At 40.4% G+C, this 27,151-nt stretch overlaps 1 protein-coding gene across 1 annotated transcript; it reads left to right on the top strand.

The window, feature by feature from the left end:
- Positions 1–2,440: 2,440 nt before the first annotated feature.
- LOC131187707 (uncharacterized protein K02A2.6-like) lies at positions 2,441–16,876 on the top strand (the record flags this gene model as incomplete). The annotated part of the gene is made up of 3 exons (XM_058162231.1): positions 2,441–2,551; positions 6,206–6,320; positions 15,675–16,876. Coding segments are annotated over exons 1-3 (1,428 nt in total), but the record flags the coding sequence as incomplete, so codon positions are not given.
- Between the last annotated feature and the right edge of the window lie 10,275 nt (positions 16,877–27,151).

The raw sequence follows: 27,151 nt of genomic DNA, 5'->3' as shown, positions 1-27,151 counted from the left end.
TTGGTGATGCGTTGTTTGTCTTTTTTTCTTGTTGGTTGATTTGGCATTCAATATATTCAATGACATCTGCAGCCATGGTATACGTTAGTTGGTTTGATTGCCACCGACTCTCAACAACTTTGGGTGGCTCAAAACAATCAAAGAAACTGCAATAAAATATGCAACATAAACAAATAAAAGATGACAATAAGCATGATCCAACAAGATCAGGGCTGCTACAGAGAAGGCGGGCTTTTAGGGTCATGAGAAATCACATTGTTTAATCAAAGATTTGCAGAGCACACCAACCCTGCAGGGTAAAATAGGTTGAGCCATGGGAGATAGTCAAATAATCAAATAATTATGGAAATTCCTTCCAACATATTCAGTGTCGGGATTATCTTTAAAAAGGACAAGGACGCATTACATACCATCCTCATACTGATAACATGAGAATCTCTCTCTCTCTCTCTGTATATATATATATATTATGCAACATGAAAGTTCAAGTTTCTAAAAATAATCAAGTAAAAAGTCAATTAATATTTCTAAAAATGTGAAGATTGAATGGTAGAAAATTATTTTTTCAAACTGGGTCACGGACTCTTTTTCAAAGGGAGAGTATAGCATTGGACAGACTATAAAGCATCAGAGCTCATGGATTGCTTGCCAGAATATTATATGAGTTAATAACAGATAATGGCTCGTAGTTCATGACTCATTTGAGTAAAGCTCTTTGATCATTATGTCCAGGAACAAGACACTATTATGAAGAAACTGGATGGGAGGAAAGCAAAGTCAATCATAATAGATTATGAGGTTCAAATTAAATGAGATATTATGATTTTCATGGAACATTCTGACATTAAACAGCAGATATAGATTGAGACCCAGGCTCGTGAGAAAGAAGACCTCATTGAGATCTGCCTTACACATCAGTATTAGGAACTTCTACTGGAGGAAACTGATCTAAACACTTTTTATACCACACAATCCCAAGGAAGTCAGCCCACAGCAATTTCTTTAAAAAAGGAAAAGTGTGGGGGAAAGGGAAGGAAGACAGATCCAGAAATATTTTGGATCAACAAACATTACAGCAAAAATCTGAAAAAAACATCATTAGAGGTATGTGTGTGTGTGTGTGTGTAATTTTTTCCAGTATCAGAAAGACGATTTTTCAATCAAAATACTTTTCCAATAAATATTTTCAAGAACATATCCTAGTGATAATATAGAATCCACAATGAACTTTTTAAATTTTACAATAGAAACATATGACAAGTCTATTGACTACAATGATCATACAGTTGAAGGGCCTGGATTGGCAAATTCAATACCAGTCTACATTTGTTTAAAAAAATGGAGAAATTCAGTTATGTTTTCTTCAGAATGAGCTCTAAACTTCTAGACTTTTCTTAATACGAAAGAGAAATAAAAACATGTCATTAAACGCCTTGGAATAACAATGGTCTTCTTCACTGTCATTATACTACCAGATCTGAGTTGCAACAGTGACCACAAGAAGGCTGTAAAAAAGATGGTAACATAAATTTTTAATTCAGAATTGTCATACAGTGGTCATTGGAATGTTTGCAGCCTGGTTCTTGCAGCCATAGTTAAATTAACCCCACCAGTCAATCGTATTGTGGGGATAGCCTTTGATCTGCACCCCCCTCTTTTGACAGCCTTCTGATCTGAATGAGAGAAACCCATCTCCACTAATAAAATACAGTGTTTTCTTAAAGGCAATAGAATGCTGACAGGCAGACTTGGAATCAATCAATATTTAAAACGGGTGGGTTCTACTTACCTTTACTACCGTTTCGCAGCAGGAGTGCGCACGCATGCGCAGATCACCCATTATGACGTGGCGGGTAGGCAGAGCCTCCTGCCAGTTTTACTACCAGTTCTATAGAACCGGACCGAACTAGGAGCAACCCACCACTGATTTAAAAGGCAAGGGAGTTTTAATACTTGTACCCATGCTCTTACACCTCTGCCTAGCCAGGAAGATCTCTGCTGATAAAGAAGATAAACAGAATATTTACTCTAATCATAAAAGCTGTATTTCCTGCTTTCTCATCCTCATAAAAGCACATTTCACTCACACCAAAGGCTAAAAATTGTATATAAACCTTACTGATGTGCCAGTGTGTTGTCAGCTGTCCCAGAAACAAGCGGTGTACCGTTTCTGACCCAAATAAAATAAGAACCTTCTTCCCAAGCAGCTGCCTTTTGCATCCCCCCCCCGCCCACCCTCAGAAAAAGGATTCCAGGGAGATTCTTCAGTGGGAATACTTAACCCAGTCCACTGACTCACAGTGCAGAGCTCGTCTCTCAGAAAAAGAAATGAAGCAAAAGAGCAGCTGAAGAGTCAAGCCTGTTACAAAATGCAGTGTCAAGGACTGAAAGCAGAAATCACACCTACAGTACTGTACTCTCTGGTTATGGAGAAGCGCTAATGATGCTCTCATCAGGACACCTGTGTAATATCAGGAAATCTGTCATCCAGATTGCAGTCCACCCTGAAGCCAACTCTACTGATCAGATACTGACAGTGAACGCCTATACAGTATTCGAATAATGTCAGTATTTTTCCAGTGCAACAGCTTGTGGGATATTAGGCCAACTCTGGGGAAATTGGGTAGGGTTTCTGTTCCCGGAATGGTCATTTTTCACACAGTGTGGTGAATAAGCTAGTGGCTGACTGGCTAATGTGATTTTTGGGAGGTGGTCAATGTCTATCAGACATTTAGAAGGTTAGACTAGAAGACCTCTGAGGTCCCTTCCAATTCTGTTATTCTGTTAATGCTAATAGAATAGAATAGAATAGAATAGAATAGAATAGAATAGAATAGAATAGAATAGAATAGAATAGAATAGAATAGTATTTTTTATTGGCCAAGTGTGATTGGACACACAAGGAATTTGTCTTGGTGCATATTCTCTCAGTGTACATAAAAGAAAAGATACGTTCATCAAGGTACAACATTTACAACACAATTGATGGTCAATATATCAATATAAATCATAAGGATTGCCAGCAACAAAGTTACAGTCATACAGTCATAAGTGGAAGGAGATTGGTGATGGGAACGATGAAAAGATTAATAGTAGTGCAGATTTAGTAAATAGTTTGACAGTGTTGAAGGAATTATTTGTTTAGCAGATTGATGGCCTTCGGGAAAAAGCTGTTCTTGTGTCTAGTTGTTCTGGTGTGCAGTGCTCTATAGCATTGTTTTGAGGGTAGGAGTTGAAACAGTTTATGTCCTGGATGTGAGGGATCTGTAAATATTTTCACGGCCCTCTTCTTGATTCGTGCAGTATACAGGTCCTCAATGGAAGGCAGGTTGGTAGCAATTATAATAGTGCCACTCTTATTATCAAAACTATGGATTTACAAAAGCAAACATACATAGATACATAGGAAGATGATTTATTTGTTAACTCTGTGCATTTCCTTTTAATAACACCTTAGCTTTATTGAATATATTTCATAAATATGTATCAGACAGAAAAAGATATCCAAGAATTTGAAAATTCTTATAGCGTAGACTATTTCATAGCGTAGACTATTATCCAACCTGCAATTTAAAGAGTACCTAAATCATTTCTATTTACAAAAGTTAAAAGGTAAGGCCACGATTGTAAGAGTAATTTAATTTTTCAAATATTCCCAATAAAGCAACTAAGCATCACTACAAATATTCTGTTTGGCTTATATTCATCTTGCGCAACCTCTTATTCTCTTGTAGAAACTGAGAAGGTGTTACGTCATGATGGAACAGGAATGCCAAACTGCAGAGAAGGCAGATAGTCCTGATATTCTCAGAGCTCTTTGGCTTAGGTTAAAGTGACACAACAAGGGAAGAAAAAGACCATGTCAAGGACAGGCTGACTCATACCCAATCTATTAGTTTTAAGTCTGTCCAAGTTTTGGTTTGTAAACAGGAATCATAAAACCTGTTCATATCCCATGATTTTCTCAAGTCTCTGTGTCAGATGGCTGGTTCTTGATTTGCGTGCCTACCACAAACCAGAGTCTAACATGACTTCACATACATTCTTACCACAAAAAAAACAAAACAAAAAAAAACTTCTGTGTTTGTTTTCCCCAGTTGGGAGCCCTTAATATTACCAAGAATCTTGGAAGTTGAATCCACAGAGTTGGCAAACACCCCATTTGGGGAAAGTTGCTATAGATGTTAGAGTGCAACAGGAAAGGCCATCAAAGATTCCTCTTTAAAGTGCTGCTGTTCCTCATTGCTCAGTACAATTACCTGTATCCAAATTTCCATATCATGCCGCCATGACGCCTTTCAACTTTTATACATTTGGCTTTAGATCCAAAATAATATACTTTTTTTTTACTGGGGTTATATTATCATTAAATACAATACTCTGTTTTGCATATGTAAAGAAATGATAGGAGTATGTAATAAAATAAGCTTAATACATGAAAGAATTTCAAAATTTTACAACCTTGCTGTTATTTTTCAGAATAACTTCTAGGGATCAAGTTGCAGTGATCCTTAGGGTTCCATAAAAATTTGTTACTTTTCATTGTGAGGAGTTTCTTTGGAATTGTAAGAATATGTGATGGATGCAGTCACAAAGTGGCTGCTGTGGCCGATATGGGCAGGTAAATTATCTTCCACATATATCCCTTATGATTTGAAAGGCCTTCACTGTTCCAGAGTGCAGGACAGAAAACAATAGATTCAAGTTGCAGGAAGATAGATTCCAAATGTTTATATGACAAAAATCCTAATAATAAGAATTGTTTAATAGTGGAACCAATCACTCAGGCTGCCTTATATTGGTTGCATCAAAGCAAAGATTAAACTGCCATCCATTTAGTTTCCTACACAAAACAGGGAATTGGGCTCTAATGGCCTTTCCAATTGTAGGATTTTATCATGGTGGGAAAAGTTTTTGCATTAAAAGGCACCTTGTGGGCAGAGTCATTTTAATTATTGCACACCAATCTTTTAAAGAACTCATGTGGCACTACCTATTGTTGCTCTCCTGTTTTACCCGAGCATGTTTTATATGTTATTATAAGTCTGAATGCGCCTCTCTCTTCCCCACCTTTATCTTCAAGGGATCCAGGGAGGGTCAGATCTGAGAAATTGTCTCAAATTATATTTCTGCTTTGGAGTCAGATTTTATTTGAATCATTGTCTTGGTTTTGGATCTTCTGTTCCCCACATTATTACAGATATTCAGGATACCTAGCTATGCATCTCAATCTCAAGCCAAACAGTAAATTTAACATAAATGCTGACTCAGTGCCTAGGGACTGACAGATTTTCTGAGGGAAGGAAGAAGAATAGTTTTGGGTTGGTGAGGCAAACTATTCCAGGAAATGCCATTTTCGATTCAGAGTTATATTCTCCCTTCAGAGTTTGTTCACAATTTTGGGGTAAAATGGGCTGTGTCTGGCTTCCTGAGGGCCTCCAGGGGGTGGGGAAGGTAGTTTTTGCCCTCCCCAGGCTCCTAGAAAGGCTCTAGAGCCTGGGGGAGAGCAAAACACAGGCCTTCCGATCCCACCGAAAGTCGGCAAATGGGCCATTTCCAGCCTCTGAAGGACCTCCAAGGGGGGGTGGGGAAGGCTGTTTTTGCCCTCCCCAGGCTCCTAGAAAGGCTCTGGAGCCTGGGGAGAGCGAAAAATGAGCCTTCCCCACCCCACTGGAGGCTCTCCAGAGGCCGGAAACAGCCTGTTTCCTGACTTTCGGTGGGCCCAGAAGGCCCGAAAATCAGCTGGCCAGCACTCACATGCACGCCGGAGCTGAGCTTGTGTGCCCGACTATATGGCTCCGTGTGCCACCTGTGGCACGTGTGCCATAGGTTTGCCATCACGGGTATAAGTTATATGTATTGATACCACATTAAAAATTAAAATCGATGCATTCAGAGAATATTTACTGAATCATGTTAAAAACAATGTTAAACCCATTAAATACTTTTCATTTTTAACTTTACATTTTTAAGAAATAAAAATAATAAGGGGAAAAGTGACATTATTTTAAATTTTTGCAAATGCATTCAATGTTTTGCAAATAATTTTCACAAAACCCTCAACTTCCACTCTAGTCCAGAAGTCCTCCTAGGATTGCCAGAATCTGACCCAACTCAATCCTGCCTCCTAGCAGGTCTTCCTTAGTTAGGCTCATTAAAAAACCAGCATGGCGGAGTTTGTTAACTTCCCTGTTTCGTTCTGCAGGAGACCAGCCAGCAGGCAAAGCGCCAAAAACAAGGAAATAAAAACACCATCCTGCTCTATGCTGCTGTGAGATTTGGTTGCAGCAAAATCTCCTCATTCCCTCCAGAAAGGGAAGGTAAAAAATATCTAGCAGGGCCTTTTCCGCTAGTTAGTTCCTTGTGGAGAGAACAAGATGCAGGCAAAACTCTTGCCAGGCTCAAGTCTATTTTTTCTCAACATTAACAAAATCTTGCTTGCTATATGCTACATATATTTGCAACTGCACTTGAAGCATAAGACTTGATTCATGAGAGCCCCCTGCATATAATTCTTTTACGGGGTGTTGCTTGGAATCGCGGTAGAACTCTTGTGGCTCGTGTCTGTTCTATGTATTTAACAAGCTGCATTTGTCTCTCGTGGGTTGGAGTGAAGAGCACTTTGGCTGACAGTATAACTCATGAGCAAGTTGAAGCTTACTTTATGGTGACTGCTCCTGCCAAGACTAGTATGCTGCAGAACACTGTTGCTCCAGGAAGGAAGAAGGACAGCTGCAGATGAGTCAGAAGGGGGTCTAATGGAATTGAGCTGATTATGGTATATCCCCCCTATATTATATAATTGATGGCCTGAGAGATTTAAATATACATCCAGATGTTGGCTTTAGTGTATATATCATGCTGTAAGTAAATAATAGCGTATCTTCCAATACTGTACAGATCTTTAGGATGTAATCTATAGTATCTCCCAGGCATACATATGACTCATCAGTCATTACAGTATCAGGTTATTGTTTGGGTGCATTCAATTTGTCCCTTGGTTTTGATCAACAGCCACCCAATCATCTTCAGACCTAGTTTATCCCATCCATTCTATTAAAACTGCCAGTCGGGTCCAAATGATAATACAGGAAGTCCTCGACTTACGCCTACAATTAAGTCCAACATTTATGTTGCTAAACAAGACAGTCAAGTGAGTTTTCCCCATTCTAGGAACTTTCTTGCCGCAGTTGTTAAGTGAATCACTGCAGTAGTTAAATTAGTAACACGGTTGTTAAGTGAATCTGGCTTCCCCATTGACTTTGCCTGTCAGAAGGCTGCAAAAGTTGATCCCATGACCCTGGGACACTATCACTGTCATAAATATAAGCCAATTGCCAAGTGTCTGAATTTTGATCACATGACCACAGGGATGCTGCAACAGTCATAAGTGTGAAAAATGGTCATAAGTCCCTTTTTCAGCGCCATTGTTGTAAATCGAGGGCTACTTGTAGGTATGTACCATATAGCACTTTCCATATTTAATGGAAAACATTTTACACAAAATATAGGGTTTATAACAGCCCCATAAAGTGGCTGGTATCCTTATATAATAGACCGTAGCAGAAAAGTAGCTTGTTTACATCAATCATTACAAGTTTGAGAAGATATATTGTAAACTGATGACTTTACAATCCATTCAGAGAGTGGACCAGTTCTTGCTTTATCAAGCAAATTGTTCAAAATCATTTTTTATTCAGGTGAAATTAAAACTATTTTAAATAACACTGGCACGGAATTACCCAATAAATATTGAACTTTACGTCTTTACCTTTTCATATTAAGAAAAATTGGATTTTGGAGAGTGCTTCCACATTAGGTATTTATTCTGAAATTGCCATTTTATTCATTAGTTTTTCACAGGCTATCCATGCAATGCTGTTTCAATCTCTCACAATAAATATATAGTGTACAACAATGCACACTGCCCATAGCAAAAAATGTAGCTGTTAAAATATCAGAAATATTACAGAAATATAGTAAAAGTTTATCTTATTTTTCCATTTGTTCCAAAGGAAAAAGGAAAAGTCAATTGTTTCTGCTGTTTGAGAAAAATAAAATAAAAGAATCAATGCGGGGGGGGGGAGCTTCTATTACTGGATTGCAAGAAGCCCCTGTAGAAAATGAATGAATAAAATAGAACAATTTTACACCAAAACACACAATGTGGAAGCATTTGGAGCACATAGCCCTAAATCAAACTAACTAACTAGGGATATTGTTTATAGAACAGCGTCATTGTACAAGTGAAACCATAAGCCACCAGATGTGCTACAGACAAAAGAGCGAATCCTATGATCACTAGTCCATCGAGCTGCAGAGGATTCCTTACTTATGATCAAATTAGAACAGGAGCAAATTCTATAAATGAACAAATGCTTACTGTGAATTATTTAAACTCGGGTAATATACTCCCCTACTTACGTGAGTTGATAAGAAAGAAGAGGAGGAGGGGAGAAAGGGTGAAAAATGAGATCATTCACACCGAGTGAGGGAAAGTAGTAAGGGAAAGTCCTTTCCTTAACTTAGTTGGTTATAAGGAGGACTCCTTCAGAGATTCATCCAGCTTTTAGAAATCAGATATATTATGCCTTGTTCTTCTTCTACAGCCCTTTGTTCTAAGAAGACTTTTATAATAGCTGAATTATTATCATCAGAATCTGCAAACTAAAACACTATTATGTGAACCACTTAAAGCGGAGATCAAAACCTCACCAGTTCCTTGCAAGAGACAGGTACCTTTAAAAGAGACAGGAGTTCAGCTTTGCGGTTAATAAAAACAGAAATCCCTGAGTCAAACAGTGTAATGAGGCTGACAAAGCTTGAGATTTCCTCCAGGCTCTGGTGAGATCATGTGCCTTCAGGCATATTGTGCCTCGAGTTCCCTTCCCCTTCTATTACCCGTGCATTTGTCCCCAACCTCCACCCCTTTGCAAATGAATTGTGGTGGAGCTCAGAGGCTGTGGGTACTCACTGCTGATTAAATTCTGCTGACAGAGGAAGATGTCAAACTCTACCCAAAGCAATGAGCCGCCAAGGAAAAGCTGCTTTTCTTTGCTTTTGACAGCTGAAGCCATGAATTTAAGCAGAGGTCTCACCTTCAGGCAAGTCAACAGCTAGGCATGGTATACCCCTTCTTAAAGAGAAAGCTCTCTAAACTTTGTCAAGAGTTTACTGTTACAGAAAGGTGAAAGAGCAGAGCGTACAGCTGAGAGATCCAGGACAACTGTTCTTTCAAAAGGGTTTTATGACTGTGTTTATAACCAATTGCTTTTTCCCTCCTTATTTCTACCTTATTTAAAGGAACCTCCCTGGAAGCGTTGTCCCCTGTGCTGTGTTGGACATCAATTCCCATCAGCCCCAGCCATTTTAGTAATGGCAAGGGGTCATGGGAATTTAGTCCAACAACATCTGGAGGACCAAAGGTCTCCCCCACTCCTATTTAGATTAAATGTCTGCCTCCCGTGGCAGCCAGCAGGTGTCTGGGATTTTTTTTGTGCAAGACATAGAGCTCATTCTGGACTGGTGCAAAAGATCTGATGATATCAGATGTGTTTGAGAACTGATCTCATCCATTAATTTCTGTCCCAGAAGCACCATGTTTGAAATTACTGCAGAGGAATTTGTTTAGATCAGGGGTCTCCAAACTTGGTCCCTTTAAGACTTGTGGACTTCAACTCCCAGAGTTCCTCAGCCAGCTTTGCTGGCTGAGGGACTCTGGGAATTGAAGTCCACAAGTCTTAAAGGGACCAAGGTTGGAGACCCCTGGTTTAGATCACTACCATTCTGCAAAGCTAATGGGTAGGCTGTATTTTAGGGGTGGGAACCGTGCCTTTTCCCATCTGCAAGCTCCTATTTTTCAAGATGAACAATGGGTGCTCGGAGCTCCCCTGGGATAGATATTTGCACAGAAGGAAGAAAGAGCAAAGAATGACCTATCATGCAACTTATCATGCAACTGATGTGACTTGTGTAGTTGCATCAGATGTCATCACATCATTACTTTAATGCATTATTTGCACGATGTTGTCATGACATGTATGCTGTAATATTGACATCATCCCAGCTTGTGAGATGCTGTATTCACTTAGATGGATCTTTGAGAGTTATCTTTCCTGTCCCATATTTCTCATGGAAAAGATGGGAAATGCTTCACCAAATGCTTCATTTCATCTACATTGTATTTCTCCTGGCCTCCCCCACCCCAAAGAACAGGGGTGGGGTATTTAAGCTATTTTTAAAGGTTTAATTTTCTAGTTTAAAAACCTGTACTTGGAAATAGATCTAAAGAAGAATGACATCAAGCAAATTTGGTTCAAGAAAACCACTTTTAATTTGCATCCCTCAAAAGGCTTGTACAAACAAGGTAAATTTGATTTCTATCTTTGTATACATGTATTTTGATCAGAGAAAGATGATAGCGTTCAGTTCCATTTTAGCAAAATTAGTAAACAATTACATGTTGCATCCTGAGGACCTCATTTTATTCTTGTACATATACTCCTTTAAAAATTCACAGAATAGCAAAACAAAGCTCTGAAAACTTTTTAAAATATGCTTTTTAAGAGTTTCTTCTACAGCTCACCTGATTGAATGTTATTAAAAGCAGGCCAGATATTATACAAGGGAAGATTTTATGGGTGAAATCACTGAAAACTCTATTTGCCTACTGGAAGAATTTCACCTGTTTGAGGTGGTACCAGGCACTTGAGAAGGTGCTGACCTCTGCATTAAATGTAACAACATCAAGGGAGAATGAACCACAAAATATATCAGAGGACAGGGCAACTTGGCTACAATCAATACTATTTTTTTAAAAAAATGATTATTTTTCTTGTTTCCAAATTACAATCACTATATAATCTCTATACAGGAACAGAATAGACTAATCTGAGTAATGTGCATTTTCAATGAGTGGATCTTTGGATATGTAATTAAGCTTTTTCACCTGTTTCTATTCTGAAAACTACTTAAAGAGTATTTGGTAGACATGTGTATTCATTGTGAACTCCAATTAAAGAGGTTAGAAATTACATTCAGTGAACAGGTGATCAGTTGAATTATTCCAACACATGTAGATATGCAGCTTAGTTTTAAAATATTGTACAACACACAGAAAGATAAAGGAAATTTTCTCCAGAAATTAGTATCTTTCCTGGGGACCTCAGTTAAGAAAAGTGATGCCTGATTATCCAATCTTCAGAATGTGGTACTAATGGAAGTTCACTTCATGCATATTCTTGACTCTATTGCTGTATTAACAGTTTATTATATTGTCCTTATTGAATATATATCTTTTAGATAGTTGCAAACAAAATTTGTATAATTACCCTGCCCAATGCACAAAATTTTGGGAGATCCAGATGTTGCTGTATTCCATATCTAATCTGCCTGTGTTTTCCCACTAGTTCTTTTTTTTAAAAAAAAGGTTAACATCTATTGAGGAAGATAAGCTACAACAGCTGCACTGGGCTTTTTGAATGGCAGGAGAAGCTGCTTAGAAGCCTCCTCTACCTTGGAAAGTAAAAATGTCTTCTGCAGCTGCAGATTGAGGGTGTGCCCAGTTCTTTGTACTTTCAGTCAAAGTGACATATATGTTCTAACTTTTTTTTTTTTGGCATGGAAAGACAACTCAAGCAATGGAGGGAAGAGGATAGGATTGCTAGTGGAAAATAACATTGTCTGGGCTACCTATAAAATTCTATGAAGAAAGCAGAGGGATTACGTGATATAAGCCTCATCATGAATCGCCCTTAGAGCCTGTCCATAGCCAAGAAATAACCCCCAGAAGGCAAATATTTTATCTGTTTATGTCACACATACCATTTGCCAAGCCTGTGAGCTAAGACCAGAATCCTGGATAGTCTCAGTTAACAAAACAGTTTGTCAGCTAAATGTAAACACAAGCCATTTACTGAAAATGTGGCCCTCTATTATTTATCAAATGAGCCATTTTGTCAGTGCCATCATGACATCAGAGTTTGCCCAAGCTAAAGCTGCCAACTGGCTGGCTTCTGCCCTTTTATAGTTGTCTCAACCTAATAAGAAGAAATTTAGCAGGTGAAACTTTTAGCTTTAATTTTTCTTGTCTCTATGCCAGGAAAAGCTTCACCTGCTATATTTCTGCCTCTCCCACTTGTCAGTTAAACAAACCAAGAGAAACAGCCATGGCTTCCAATTCCAGCAAGATATTATGCTGAACAAACAAATTAGAGAAGGTCAATGAGGTGTTTATATACAGCTGTCAAACACATACAGTGTTCTAGACAAAATATTCCTGTGAATCTTAGCTCATTCTTATTTACTTGTAGTGCTCCAGGTGGAATGGAGTGGTCACTCCACGGTTTTTACAGGCAGAACCTATAATTATTCCATTTTTTTTTTCAACTGAGTTTGGCCACCTCATTCTACCTGCTTTTTTTCAGCTCACTTTGAAACCAGCAGTGTTATCAGAAGGTGATTTTTGTGTCAAAGTTCAGGGTGACATAAGTCATAGTCTTTAAATAGACATTCAAATAAATCTTCAGAAATAATAAAGAAAAAAGAGTAGTAGCCACTTCTAAGTTAACATGTGTGCTAGGATCACCAAAGTTAACAGTGGTCGTCACAGGTTCCCTCCTCTTATATATTTTATTTACTTTTAATCAGTGGTGAAATCCAAACTTTTTTATTGCTGGTTCTATGGGTGTGGCTTGGTGGGTGTGGTGTGGCTTGGTCGGCGTGGCAGGGGAAGGATACTGCAAAATCCCCATTTCCACCCCACTCCTGGGGAGGGTATATTGCAAGATCACCATTCCCAGCCCACTCTGGGGCCAGCCAGAGGTGATATTTGCCAGTTCTCCAAACTAGTCAAAATTTCCACTGTCGGTTCTCCAGAACCTGTCAGAACCTGCTAGATTTCAGCCCTGCTTTTAATCATATCAGGTATAATGTATCTTTAAATGTTTTGGCGGGAAACAAGCACGTTGCTGATTGGTTGAAGCCGCCGGTTAAACTGTATATAAGGAGAGGTTTTTCCCCAGCCCGGTTGCTGGGTTCACCCTATATTAAAGAGCTGTTGTCACTACCCTGGTCTCCAGCCTCGTTACTGCCCAAACTTAACACTGGCGACGAAGGTGGGATTTCGAGGTTAAGAGCACCAGGAACGAGCTGAACGCACGAAAGAACCGAACCCAGCAAAGCTCAGGGCAGAAACGCAGCGATGGCCAGCTACACTCCGCCCGCGCCGTTTGACCCATCCAGGGAGAAATGGGGAACGTACATGACCCGTTTCGAGAGCTTCCTCGAGGCAAACGAACTGCAAGGAGTTCCAGACAACCGCAAAAGGGCGTATTTCCTGAGCCACTGCGGTCCCGAGGTCATCGACATTGCGGAAGCCCTGGCAGAGCCAACGCCGGTACAATCGGTATCGTGGCAAACTCTGCAAAATCTATTGAAGAACCATTTCGCGCCAACACCGTCCAAATATGTACGGCGTTTTGAATTTGGAGAGCGCAGACAGCAAGAGGGCGAATCCATCAGCGATTACATGGCCGCCCTGAGGAAAGCCTCCAAAGATTGTGGGTACCGAGACTTGGATGAGGAGCTGTTAGAGCAACTCATCCGTGGGGTCAGAGACATTCGTTTGCGGAGGCGGCTGCTATCAAAAAGCAATCTAACGCTGGCAAACGCTCTGGACGAAGCCAGAGCTCATGAGATGTCCACCCAAGCGGCGGAAACCCTACAAAAGCCACTCACGCCAACGGCGAGCACGAAATCAACCCCGGTCCACAACGAAGAAATCCAGACCGAATCAGACGGCGAGGATGAGGAAGGAGTTTGCCTCACCGGGAGAAGGGGCAAAGAAGACCGGGATGAATGCGGAAGTTGCGGAGGGCAACACCAGCGTCAACAATGCAAGTTCAAGGACGCTACATGTCGGCGGTGCGAGAAGAAGGGGCACCTGGCTCAAGTCTGTCGAGCACCCCAACCTTCCCGCCGAAAATTCAAACCAACCAATCAGAGCGCGGGATCGGCTAGGCGACCCGTGATTGGTCAAAACAAAAAGGGCGCGAACTCAAATCGAACGACCGTGATAGTAGGCCGTGCAGCAACCCGTGTAGAGAAGAAAATCTTCACAAAACCGAAAATCGAAGGAGTGCCGTGCCGACTAGAAGTGGACACAGGGTCAGCGATCACAATCATGTCCTGGGACACTCTTGCGAAAGCTTTGCCGAAAATCGCCAAACGCAAACTGCAAACACAGCGGCTAAGAGTTCACGACTACCAAGGGAATCGCATCCCTGTTCGAGGGACCACCTCCGTCCGCGTCGAGTACGGACCACACAAGAAGACCCTGCCCATCACGATAGTCGAAGGGACCCTGCCAAGTTTGTTGGGACTAGACTGGTTCCGTGCGTTGGGCATGGGAGTGACTGGCATCTACAGAAATGACTTTAACCTAAAGGACACACTCATGGACGAATTCGAAGATGTGTTCAAGGACTGCCTGGGCAAGTACAAGGGGACCCCTATTTCCTTCAATTTAGACCCCCAGGTAGCCCCCATACGGTTAAAAGCAAGGAGGGTCCCTTTTGCCCTTAAACCCAAGATTGACAAGGAGATAGACAAGCTCATCAGTCAGGGGATACTAGTGCCAGTCGATCATGCAAAGTGGGAGACGCCAATCGTCACCCCAGTGAAATCAGATGGGTCAGTTAGAATCTGCGCTGACTACAAGGCAACGTTAAACAAAGCCTTGCAAAAAAGCGCTTACCCGGTCCCCGTGGTACAACACTTGCTGCACTCGCTGGGGCAAGGGCATGTTTTTGCCAAATTAGATTTGGCCCAAGCCTATCAACAACTGCCTGTAGACGCCAACACAGCCGAAGCCCAGACAATTGTGACTCACAGAGGTGCTTTCAAGTGTACCCAGTTACAGTTTGGGGTGAGCGTGGCACCTGGTCTATTCCAAAATTTAATGGAGCGACTTCTGCAAGGGCTCCCGGGGGTAGTCCCCTATTTTGATGATGTGTTGGTATCAGCCGAAAATTTAGAAGAATTGGGGGAGCGTTTGAGAAAAGTTCTGGGCATTTTCCGGTCAGCCGGTCTAAAGGTTAAAGTGAACAAATGCCAAATAGGGGTAGAATCCGTAGAGTTCTTGGGCTACAGAATAGACAAGGAGGGAATTCACCCCACTGAGAGCAAGGTCAAGGCAATAAGAAAGGCTCCAGCGCCCAAAAACAAAACAGAGCTACAGGCATTCCTGGGTCTAGTGAATTTTTACGCGGTCTTTTTGAAAAATAAGGCAACCGTTGCCGAGCCGCTACATAAGTTACTGGGAAAGAATACTGCTTGGTCTTGGGGAAAGTCGGAAGCTAGGGCTTTCGAAGCAGTAAAAAACCTACTCTCGAGCGATAGCTTACTGATTCAGTATCATAGCAAAATGCCATTGGTATTAGTTTGCGATGCTTCCCCTTACGGGGTGGGGGCTGTGCTCAGCCACAGGCTTCCAAATGGCACAGAAGCCCCAATAGCCTTCTACTCCAGAACGATGTCCTCGACAGAGAGGAACTATAGCCAGTTGGATAAGGAAGCTCTAGCTATAGTGTCAGGGGTAAAAAAGTTTCACGAATACGTCTTTGGTAGAGACTTTGAAATTGTGACAGACCATAGACCACTGTTAGGGTTACTGGCTGGCGACCGCCCAACGCCTGTGGCACTTTCGCCCCGATTGACCCGATGGACTATCTTTTTAGCCGCCTACTCCTACAAACTGCAGCATCGGCCAGGAAAAGAGTTGGGGCATGCGGACGCATTAAGCAGATGCCCACTACCAGGGGCGATCGAGGACCCCACTCCGGGGACGCCCATACTGTTAATTGACTCTCTGGACTCTGGCCCAGTCACGTCTAAGGAGGTGGCTCGGGCGTCATACCGGGACATTACTTTGAGAACTGTACTTGGTTGGGTACAAAGAGGGTGGCCCGCTGCGCCGGGCGAGCGTTTTAAAGAATTTGTAAAGAAACGTGGGGAACTTTCGGCTCAAGGGGGGTGCCTGCTATGGGGGGATCGAGTGGTGATCCCAGAAAAATTGAGGAAAAGGGTGTTGGACCTCCTCCACGAGGGTCACCCAGGGATCGTTAGGATGAAGGGTCTAGCGAGAAGCTATGTGTGGTGGCCCTTAATGGACTCAGAAATTGCTGAAAGGGTAGGGAAATGCCAGGCCTGCCAGGAGTCCAGACCTCTACCCCCAACGGCCCCGGTTCGGGAATGGGAAAGACCCCAAGGGCCCTGGTCTAGAATCCACATTGATTTTGCCGGCCCCTTCCACGGCCAAACCTTCCTGGTAGTAGTCGATGCCTACTCCAAATGGCTGGAAATCATTCTCATGAGATCCATGACAGCCGAGGCCGTGATCTCAGTCCTACGGCACCTATTTGTAACCCATGGGTTGCCCGACACGTTAGTATCCGATAACGGCCCGCAATTCACGGCAACCCAGTTTGAGGAATACTTGGCAGAAGAGGGCATCCGGCATGCCCTCTCGGCGCCTTTCCACCCTGCGACGAATGGCCTTGCAGAGCGTTTCGTCCGGAGCGCAAAAGAGGCATTGTCCAGACTCAAGCCAGGCGACTGGCAAACAAAAATAGATGTTTTCCTGGCCGTCCAACACAGAACCCCCTGTGCCACAACCGGCAGAAGCCCAGCAGAATTATTAATGGGCCGAAAGCTCAGGTGCCCACTAGACCGTTTAAATCCAAACTATACACCGGAGGGTTACAAGGGGGGACTCGAAAAAACAAGAGGGATGGAAATAGGCGACCGAGTGTGGGCACACAACTATGGTGAAGGCCCGATCTGGGTAGCAGGAAAAATCCTAAACATAACAGGTCCAAAATCATACTTGGTGGAGTTAGAGGACGGCCGAGTATGGAGGCGCCACATAGATCAAATAAGAAAACGAATAGCCGAACAATCCGAGTTAGACGAAACAGGCCCTGACTATACAATGTTTGAACCCACAGCTGACTCAAACCCGGGAAAATCGCAGGACTTATCTGAATTCCCGGAGGTCCAGCGACGCCAACAGGTTCCATTAGAAAACAGCAGGGACGACTCTGCAAATAATCCAGGGCCGGATGGCCTAGAGGAGGAGCTGAGAGGAGCAAACAGCCCCTCCGGTCAGCTCGACCCACTCCCAGGGAATGAACTGCGCAGGTCCGAAAGAGTCAGGAGACGCCCAGTCTATTTGCGTGATTACGTTGAAAAATAATATGTAAATATCATGTAAATATTGGTAAAGTGTTTTCTGGGAGGGAAGGAGTGTAATGTATCTTTAAATGTTTTGGCGGGAAACAAGCACGTTGCTGATTGGTTGAAGCCGCCGGTTAAACTGTATATAAGGAGAGGTTTTTCCCCAGCCCGGTTGCTGGGTTCACCCTATATTAAAGAGCTGTTGTCACTACCCTGGTCTCCAGCCTCGTTACTGCCCAAACTTAACATCAGGGGTTGCCACAAAGAAGAGGGAGTCGGGCTGTTCTCCAAAGCACCTGAGGGTAGAACAAGAAGCAATGGGTGGAAACTGATCAAAGAAAGAAGCAACTTAGAACTAAGGAGAAATTTCCTGACAGTTAGAACAATTAATAAGTGGAACGACTTGCCTGCAGAAGTTGTGAATGCTCCAACACTGGAAATTTTTAAGAAAATGTTGGATAACCATCTGACTGAGATGGTGTAGGGTTCCTGCCTAGGCAGGGGGTTGGACTAGAAGGCCTCCAAGGTCCCTTCCAACTCTGTTGTTATGTTATGTTATGTTATATTTATAAACCACCTCTCTCTCTCACAGAGCAATTTTGAGTGATACACAAATAGACATAAAAACATAAAAGTCAGATGTAAATAAAACAAAAACAATTAAAAACAAGAATATAATAATTAAAATTAAAAAGGCACGAGAGAGGCTTCAGCCCTATGGCCGCATGCTCCTCTAGTCAGAACAAGCAGTCCAAAAATAAAACCCAGATACAAACACTTACTATTTTTCACTTTAAACTATACAATTTTCTTTAAATATTTCTTATTCTGAAATGCATATATTTAGCATCGAGGAAGCAGATGCAAACTTCATTTTATTTCTGTGGTCATGTTTATTCTCCCATTTAAGTAAGATTACCATGTATAATGGCACGTGCTCAGAGTATTTATTTTTAAATTCAGAATGAGTATAAGCCAATATCCTCCATAAATGGGACATCCCTTAAATATCTGCCTTATAATGAGGGCAATCAACTCAGCCTGTAATGTCTTTGTTGGCACTTCCGAATTATTGGAATTATTGCCTCCCTAAAAGTTTGAAATATGGCCTCATGGCTTTACAACACTTCCTCCAATTGGTACTCTCGCCAGATGTGTTTGGACTATAATTCCCAGAATTTTAGGTCACCATAAAGTAGTTCTAACACATTACAGGATGCTGGGAAAATAAAAGACCACTCCAAAGTAGGGTTTCCTGCAAACTTTGTCCTTGTATTGGAATTGTGTGTCTATGTTCAGTTTAATGGGAATATTCTTCCCCACAGGGCCCAGGCACACCTGCACATTTGTGGTGTGTAGTTTCTTTTGCCAAACACATCTGTGATTCTGCAGGTGACAGACAGGGAGTAGAACTCTAAATAGAAGTTTATGACATGACACTCTAGTGCTAAAATGCCTAAAGGCTAATTCCTATAGTGGGGTGGATGGGGGGAGAAACCTCTGTCATCACAGAAACGAAGTTTTGTACATTTTAGTCATTTTGACTAAAATACACTTCTCAGATCTTATCAAACTACTGGCCACAAAGAAAACATTTCCATTTAAGAACAGAATATATTTCCTCTCAACCACCCCGCAGATCTTTATTGACTAGATGATACCAGAATCTTTTACAAACATACATAGCCATCATGCTATTCCCTTTTGGGATAAAGTTTTATCTTACATGCTCACATTAAATTATACAAGTTAAGATCTCTAAAATAGAGGCTACCTTGCAAACCACCACGATTGCTGGCATCCTGCAAACTAAGAGGGCACATGTATTATACCAGGAAATGAACAAGATGCAGTATTTTAGTAAAGTTTTATTTATTCCTTTTTAGAGTTAATTATTGGGCTAGTTCTTTGATCAACAGCTCGATTGCCTATCAGTTATTTATACTACTCCTCATTTAGAGACCACAATTGGGAGGGGCGACTCAGTAATTAAGCAAAAAGGTTGTTAAGTGAAACCACATTGATGCTTATAATCTTATTTCAACTTTCCTTTGGTTTACAAACCTGTGGAGTTCATAAATGTGAAGATTTTTCATCATCATCATAATCGTGAACATGCATTAAACAAGGACTACTTGTTTCTACCATAGCTCTATCTATAGCACTCTGTCTATATAACTCTATCCATCCATCCATCCATCTATCTATCTATCTATCTATCTATCTATCTATCTATCTATCTATCTATCTATCTATCTATCTATCTATCTATCTATCTATGGAACGATGGAGAAGAGTCAGCTAGGAAGGATAGCTTTGGGACACATTGGTGAAAAACAGTGATCAGGAAATAAAAAATAGTATAAAAATTAGTTATGTATATTACCATAACCAGTGACAGCCTCCTGGTGTTTAAATTGTAGAATCATAAACAAACAAGACCAAGGCATATAAAACTCATAAAAGCATGAACAGTCAAACCATCAACCAATAACTATAAATTACAGATGAATCCAACTCTATCATCCTCTAAAAAACCCTTCAGTTTTAACCAATTTCCAGAAGGCTGTAACCAACCTAGTGTGAAAGGGAAGAATATATGGCTATATATTCTTTCCTTTCACACTATATGGCTATATATTCTTCCCTTTCACACACTCTATATGGCTGCTATGGAAAAAAAGACGTGTTCTGTCCCCTCCCAGCCTCTTCTGGGCCCAGTCCTTTTTACCTCACAAAAATGGGGAGAATAGTGTTTCCTATCACTTTTTTCTCCTTTTTCTTCTAGTGCATGCAAGGAGTAGTAAGTTATTTCTTCAAACTGGCATTCTATGTTACAGCACTAGACTACTCTTCTCATTGTTTGGTGCCCTCCATACCAAATGTGCGCCAAATGTCATACTGGACATTTCCTCATTGTTGAATGAACAATTCTTCACCGATATTTTTAGCCAGCAGAAAACTATATTAGCGTGACATTTGCTGTTCCTACTGCTTCTGTTTTCAGTCACTGCTGACTACTTGACTTCAAGATGATGGGTGACAAAGTCTAACCGGTTTTATGTTCCCTAAGGCTGCCCTGTGTCTAAATAAGAGTGAAAATGCCACTTAAGAGGTCAAACACTAGTTTAAGATAAGTATAACCAAGGAACTGGGAAAGAAATGAAGACCACATCATGGGGACATGGCAGAAAAGAGATGTTGCCCAGACATGTTTGCAAGTCGGTTACAAGTACACTAAGAATCTTGAAAAGTAATATTTTGTTTTGAGACTAACCAGTGGCATTTTGAAGACACATAAAAATCAAGCTAAACTAGTTTTCCCTGCTGTGGTATATTTCAGATGTGACTACTACTAATCATGCTGTAGAGGAATCTAGAATAGAATAGAATAGAATAGAATAGAATTTTTTATTGGCCAAGTGTGATTGGACACACAAGGAATTTGTCTTGGTGCATATGCTCTCAGTGTACATAAAAGAAAAGATACGTTCATCAAGGTACAACATTTACAACACAATTGATGATCAATATATCAATATAAATCATAAGGATTGCCAGCAACAAGTTATAGTCATACAGTCATAAGTGGAAAGAGATTGGTGATGGGAACTATGAAACGATTAATAGTAGTGCAGATTCAGTAAATAGTCTGACAGTGTTGAGGGAATTATTTGTTTAGCAGAGTGATGGCCTTCGGGAAAAAACTGTTCTTGTGTCTAGTTGTTCTGGTGTGCAGTGCTCTATAGCGTCGTTTTGAGGGTAGGAGTTGAAACAGTTTATGTCCAGGATGCGAGGGATCTGCAAATATTTTCACGGCCCTCTTCTTGATTCGTGCAGTATATAGGGAGGCACAGTCAAAACATGTGGAAAGTAGCAAGTTGGAGAAGGCTAAACTAAATATTGTAAAGATGCATGAACAGGATTGTCTCTTTAACAAATATTTCCTTTTATTTTTTTTATAAATATATATATATTATTGAAGGTTTTAATAGGAACAATAACTAATACAAATAGAACAACGAAAATGAAAGAGAAAGAGAGAAAATGCTGAAGTGCAATAATAAAAGAGTAGAAAAAAGAGAAAACTATAGAGAAGTGGCTTCTGATCTCCTTCACAGCAGTTATAAGTACAATTACATGTTAACTTATTTCTGTAAAGTTATATCATAATAGCTGAATAAATAATAGGGAGTAGAATAAATAATACCTAGCCCAAGGAGTAGAATAAATAGAATAAAAGTAGAATAAGTAGAATTAAAAAATAAATAAATAGTGGAATAAATAATATAATAACAATTATATTGATATGAGGAAGTGCTGGAAATAGTGATTTAGAGCAGGGGTCTCCAACCTTGGCAACTTTAAGACTTGTGGACTTCTAGGACGTTGAAGTCCACAAGTCTTAAAGTTGCCAAGGTTGGAGACCCCTGATTTAGAGCTCAATGTAAGAATGAACTTTCCAAAAAGGAGTTGAAAAAATATAAACGTGGCCCCCTTGAAATGATGAAAAAGAAGACATAAATATAGGGGGAATGTCTAAAAATAATAAGGCTTCAGGAGTAAATAGTTTAAGTGAAGAGTTTAAATCTGGATAGAACCTTGCTATGGAACCACTTGTGCAACTTATTCTACTGCGTGTGTGAAGACTGCATCTGTGCCGGATAATTGGAAGAATACTATTATTGTCCCACTATAATGAGGGAGATAGAAAGAATGAGTGCAAAACCTATAGGAGGATTAGATTGTTAGGTGTGCTTGGGAAGGCATTTGGCAGAATTTTAACTGAAAGCTGTAAAAGGTGACCTCTTGAAAATTTGGGAAGTACAATGCTGGACAGAGAATTGCTGACATACTATTTCCTTAGCAGTTCATGAAAAAATGTGAGAAATTTTGATTTAGTGAAAGCACATGATAAAGTTAATTCAATTAAATTATGGAATGTTCTGTGCACATATGGAGTCAAAGGTTGCTGAAGTCAAGAGTATATGCATATAAATGTGTGTGGGTACGTGTGTGTGTGTGTGTGTGTGTAGATGGAGATAAAAGATAAAGACAGAGATAGATGATGTTGAGAACCTAAATTATTTTCTGCAAAAGTTAAACAGATTGTCCATCCAAGATGGAGAACAGGTTGTCAAAAGATATTGAGGTAATCTAGTAATACTGACACTGCACAGGATCATGTTCTCTCTAAGAATTTCTAACTTGGCACATGGTTGATTTACCAGTTTTGACTTTAGCAGGATCAAGATGTCCTGTCAAATACCATGTCATAATGCTTCACTTGGCTGAATTACTTATTCCACATGATACAGCCTTGGAGATAACCTAGAAATTCATCTGGTATAAATGTACCAGCCAGACTCCTGGGGCACAGGAGGTGGCAGTCCTGTTCAGTAGTAAACAGTTACTTTAGTCATAGGTTTAGTGTAGTTTAAGTTAGATTGGCCATAGGTGTATGTGAGATTTATTTTAAAGTTTAGATTTTGAACAATGTATATATTCTATTTTCATTTCTAGTTTTTCTTGATGTGTATGATTTTATTATACGGTATGCAGACCAGGCAACCTAGAAATGCTAATGATAAATATGACCTCACTAAGCGGGTTAGATTATGGATTTCAAATCCAACTTTTATGCCCCCTCCAAATGTAAACAAAATTTTGTCTGGAATTGATGATTTTGTTGTCCTTGCTCACACAAACTTATTTAAGGAGTCTTAAAGGGGTCCAGGATAAAAGAACACCATGTCCACCACACATAACAAAGAAGAGTTTACTTATACTGTCACCATTTTCATCAACTACAAGGGGTGATAATGCCAAAAGCAACGAAGATATCAATTCATCCAATCTCTTGCCTACATTTGATGAAAATAATCCCAAGAAACTTGATCTGTGTCTAGTGCTGTGATCTGCCCTAGACACCAACCTTGTTTCTTGCATTCTGCATTTTACTGCCTCTCATAATTGGGAAAGGTGAAAGATCAAACAGTAGAGCCATTGTACCAGCCTTCCAATCCTTTTTAAATGCATGTGAAAGACAAATTTCCCTAGAGACTCCACGGAATATTGCCTTAGGCAAGGGAGAGAGAAAGAAAGAGAGAGAGAGGGAAAAAAACCCACCACAGCCCAGAAGATAAAAAGTGACATCAAAGGAAGCAATGGTCAACTGTCCATTTGGAGCTGTGGCTTGTTATAAAAGTGAAAGGAAACCAAATTGGTAACTTTTAAGAATCTTACATGATAATATTTCTTTCACCAGGAGAAGGAGGAGAGTGCTCCACTACCAAGTTGTTAGTTGGCTTGATGCCCAGACAAAATCATTTAAATCATGTTTAGTGCCTCTAGTATAAGTCACTGCCTTTGTTTATAACAATCACAAGAGAATCAAAACTAATATATTTCTCAAATCAACCTCTGAATGTAAGCTCAGGATCAAAAATTAACATCATAAACTTCCAAAAGCCTTTATTTCTAGCAAACATCTTTAACCTTATCACTGGGTCATTTTTAGTGCCTCACTTAAAGAAAGAAATCCTACCAAAAAAAAGCTTTGCAATAGAATGTGAGCTTTTTGAGTTTACAAAGCCAGCTTCATTTTAGAAATTATTTTGGTACATGCGGGTAATAATTACTAGTAAAATTTGGAATTGTCCAGAGAACTTTATCTACTTGGACAATATATAAATATCATAAAGCACTATCTAAAATGTTCTGTATGGACAAAGAACCGTATTATCATCTTGATCTTGAAACTGTTTTCAATACATCAATCATAATATACTTCTGGATTGGCTTTGAGGTTTAGGAGTGGAGGATCTTTTATCTTTTTCTATAGTAATTTCAAATCAATTTTGGGAGAATGAAGGAAATAGATTTAGCCTAAGGCCTCTATTCTGCAGCTCTTTTCTCTCTCCATGCCTATTTAATGCCTACATGATATCTCTGGGTGAGGTCAATAATAGCAATAACACTTAGACTTATATACTGCCCCATAGTGCTTTACAGCATTCTCTGGGCAGTTTACACTGTCATCATATTGTCCCCAACAATCTAGGTCCCCATTTTACCAAATTTGGAAGGATGGAAGGCTGAGTCAACCTTGAGCCCATCAGGATTGAATTCCAGGCTATGGGCAGAGATAGTCTGCAATACTGCATTCTAACCACCACACTACCCCAGCTCATACGTATGGGGTCTATCTTTGATTCTGGACGGGGTTATACTGGTGTGCAATTTGGAGATCCAGAGTCTCAGATGCTGTTAGAAGAGTGAATGGCCACCAAATCGAGGAGGGTCTTTACACAAATCTATCATGCCAATTGTGCCTATTCTGGATTATGAGACTCTATTCACAATGAATCCTGCCTTGCTCATCTACCATCTACACTACTGCAGCACACTATACATGATAATGTTCTCGAAAATGATCCAAAGCTACACTTGGTCCATAATGTATTGGCACAAGTAGACATGAATGCACCACAATTGCATTCAAGGTGCAGATTATCATCTCTGAAGTCCTTCATGGCCTAGGGCTATGTTATTTTTACTATTTTTAGTACCACCTGTATCTGTCTCTCATCTAACAGAGATCAAGCAGAAGTGTGGACATTTTGGATTACTTCCTTGAAACAGTATCATTTTATGGGTCCAAGGAGCCATGTCTTCTCTGTTGAAAACCTGCCTTATGGAACCTCATTCTTCCAATTTTTTTCAGTTGGCCCCAACCACTCTATCCCCCAAAGACCTGGTTCTTGGAACAAACAACAATGATAATCATAGGGTACAAATAAGTAATCAGGAAACAATCAATATCAATATAAATCATAAGGATACAAACAACAAAGTTACAGTCATACAGTCATAAGTGGGAGGAGATGGGTGATGGGTGATGGGAATGATGAGAAGATTATAGTAGTGCAGATTTAATAAATAGTTTGACAGTGTTGAGAGAATTATTTGTTTAGCAGAGTGAGGGCTTTTTCATCAGTTAGAAGAAAATTGTTGTGGTGTAGTTAGCATTTTGGAAAGCAACTTCACACAAATGTGATACGGGGAATAATAGAGTCCACTGATTTGAAATATCAAGTTTTGTTCTTTGTTTCCAACCATTCTGATCATTACTTGGGATATTGCGATTCAGAATCATAACCAGAATCAGAATAGAGCTGGAAGAGACCTTGGAGGTCTTCTAGTCCAGACCCCTGCTCAAGCGGAAGATCCTATAACATTTCAGACGAGTGACTGTCCAGTCTCTTCTTAAAAACATCCAGTGATGAAGCACCCACAACATCTGAAGGCAAGCTATTCCATTGGTTAATTCTCCTTACTGTTAGGAAGTTTCTCCTCAATTCCAGGTTGCTTCTCTCCTTGATTAGTTTCCATCCATTGTTTCTTGTCCTGCCCTCTGGTGCTTTGGAAACTAAATTGACCCCCTCTTCTTTCTGCAGCCTACTGAAATACTTCTATTGTGCCCCTCTTCCGGTCCTTCTTTTCTCTAGACTAGCCAAATCCAAATCCTCCAACCGTTCTTCATATGTTTTAGCCTCCAGGCCTTTAATCATCTTAGTTGCTCTTCTCTGCACTTTTTCCAAAGTCTCAACATCTTTTTTGTAATGTGGTGACCAAAACTGGATGCAGTATTCCAGGTGTGGTCATATTAAGGCTTTATAAAGTGGTACTAATACTTCATGTGATTTTAATCTTTGGAAAAGAGTCTTCAGCATGCAATTACTCAGTAATCCCCTTCACAGAAGTGTCAGCAACACTTCAGCACCACCTTTGTCAATGATATAACAACTTTGTCTTGACTCTTTCTCCTCCAGGCTATCTCCTGGCCCGGCCTGTGGCATCAGCCTCTCATGGAAGGCAGGGGTTAATGTCTAGATGTAGCAGCAAAGGCTGACTTGGCTGCAACAGACATTAACTTCCACATAAAATCTGGCAGGAGTAGAATGACGGAAAAAGCAGCCAGAGGTCATGCCCAGCCTAAGCTCTGGAGTAATGAGTAGGAAATCAAAACAAAGGGGGAAGGGAAGTTACATCCATCCATTACCTCAGGCTTGGGTTCCTATCTCTTCAGAAGTATCAGGGGCCTGTCATCAGTTTGTTATTCTGCAAAGGTCTCTCCAGGAAGATGAGGTAATATTAAACATTAACTGCACTAGTAGTCACTACACAGCAGGCAAACCTTCATCCCCAAGATTTTTGGGGAAGCCTGCCTTAATCACACAAGAGACATCTAGACTTGAAATCCTGGGCTTGGAAAACTTGGAACTCCGTCGCCTTCGACAAGATCTAAGTTTAACTCATAGAATCATCTATTGTAATGTCCTTCCTGTCAAAGACTACTTCAGCTTTAATTGCAATAATACAAGAGCAACCAATAGATTTAAACTTAATGTCAACCGCTTTAATCTAGATTGCAGAAAATATGACTTCTGTAACAGAATCATCAGTGCTTGGAATACTTTACCTGACTCTGTGGTCTCTTCTCATAATCCTAAAAGCTTTAACCAAAAACTTTCTACTATTGACCTCACCCCATTCCTAAGAGGACCATAAGGGGCGTGCATAAGCGCACAAACGTGCCTACCGTTCCTGTCCTATTGTTTTTCTTTTCTTCTTCATATATATACATACATATATATATATATATATACTTATATCTTTATATACTATATAACCTTTCTGTATGATAGTTACATATATTGTTGTGACAAATAAATAAATAAATAAATCTTTGCCTGCCATATTAAGCTAGACTTAGTGCAAAGCATGTGCAGGATGGTGGTTGGTGTACCCCAGTTGTGGCAACTCACATTCAGCTAGCCAGCCAGGCTTATCAGTCAGCAACCAGCAGCTCTATCAATCTTGGAGCAGCTGGCACAGCATCATGCTGTGCTTT

The sequence above is a fragment of the Ahaetulla prasina genome, chromosome 1, assembly GCF_028640845.1.
Source record: "Ahaetulla prasina isolate Xishuangbanna chromosome 1, ASM2864084v1, whole genome shotgun sequence".
Classification (NCBI taxonomy): Eukaryota; Metazoa; Chordata; class Lepidosauria; order Squamata; family Colubridae; genus Ahaetulla; species Ahaetulla prasina.
Note: the sequence above shows the minus strand (reverse complement) of the source record. Positions and strands in the feature narration are given on the sequence as shown.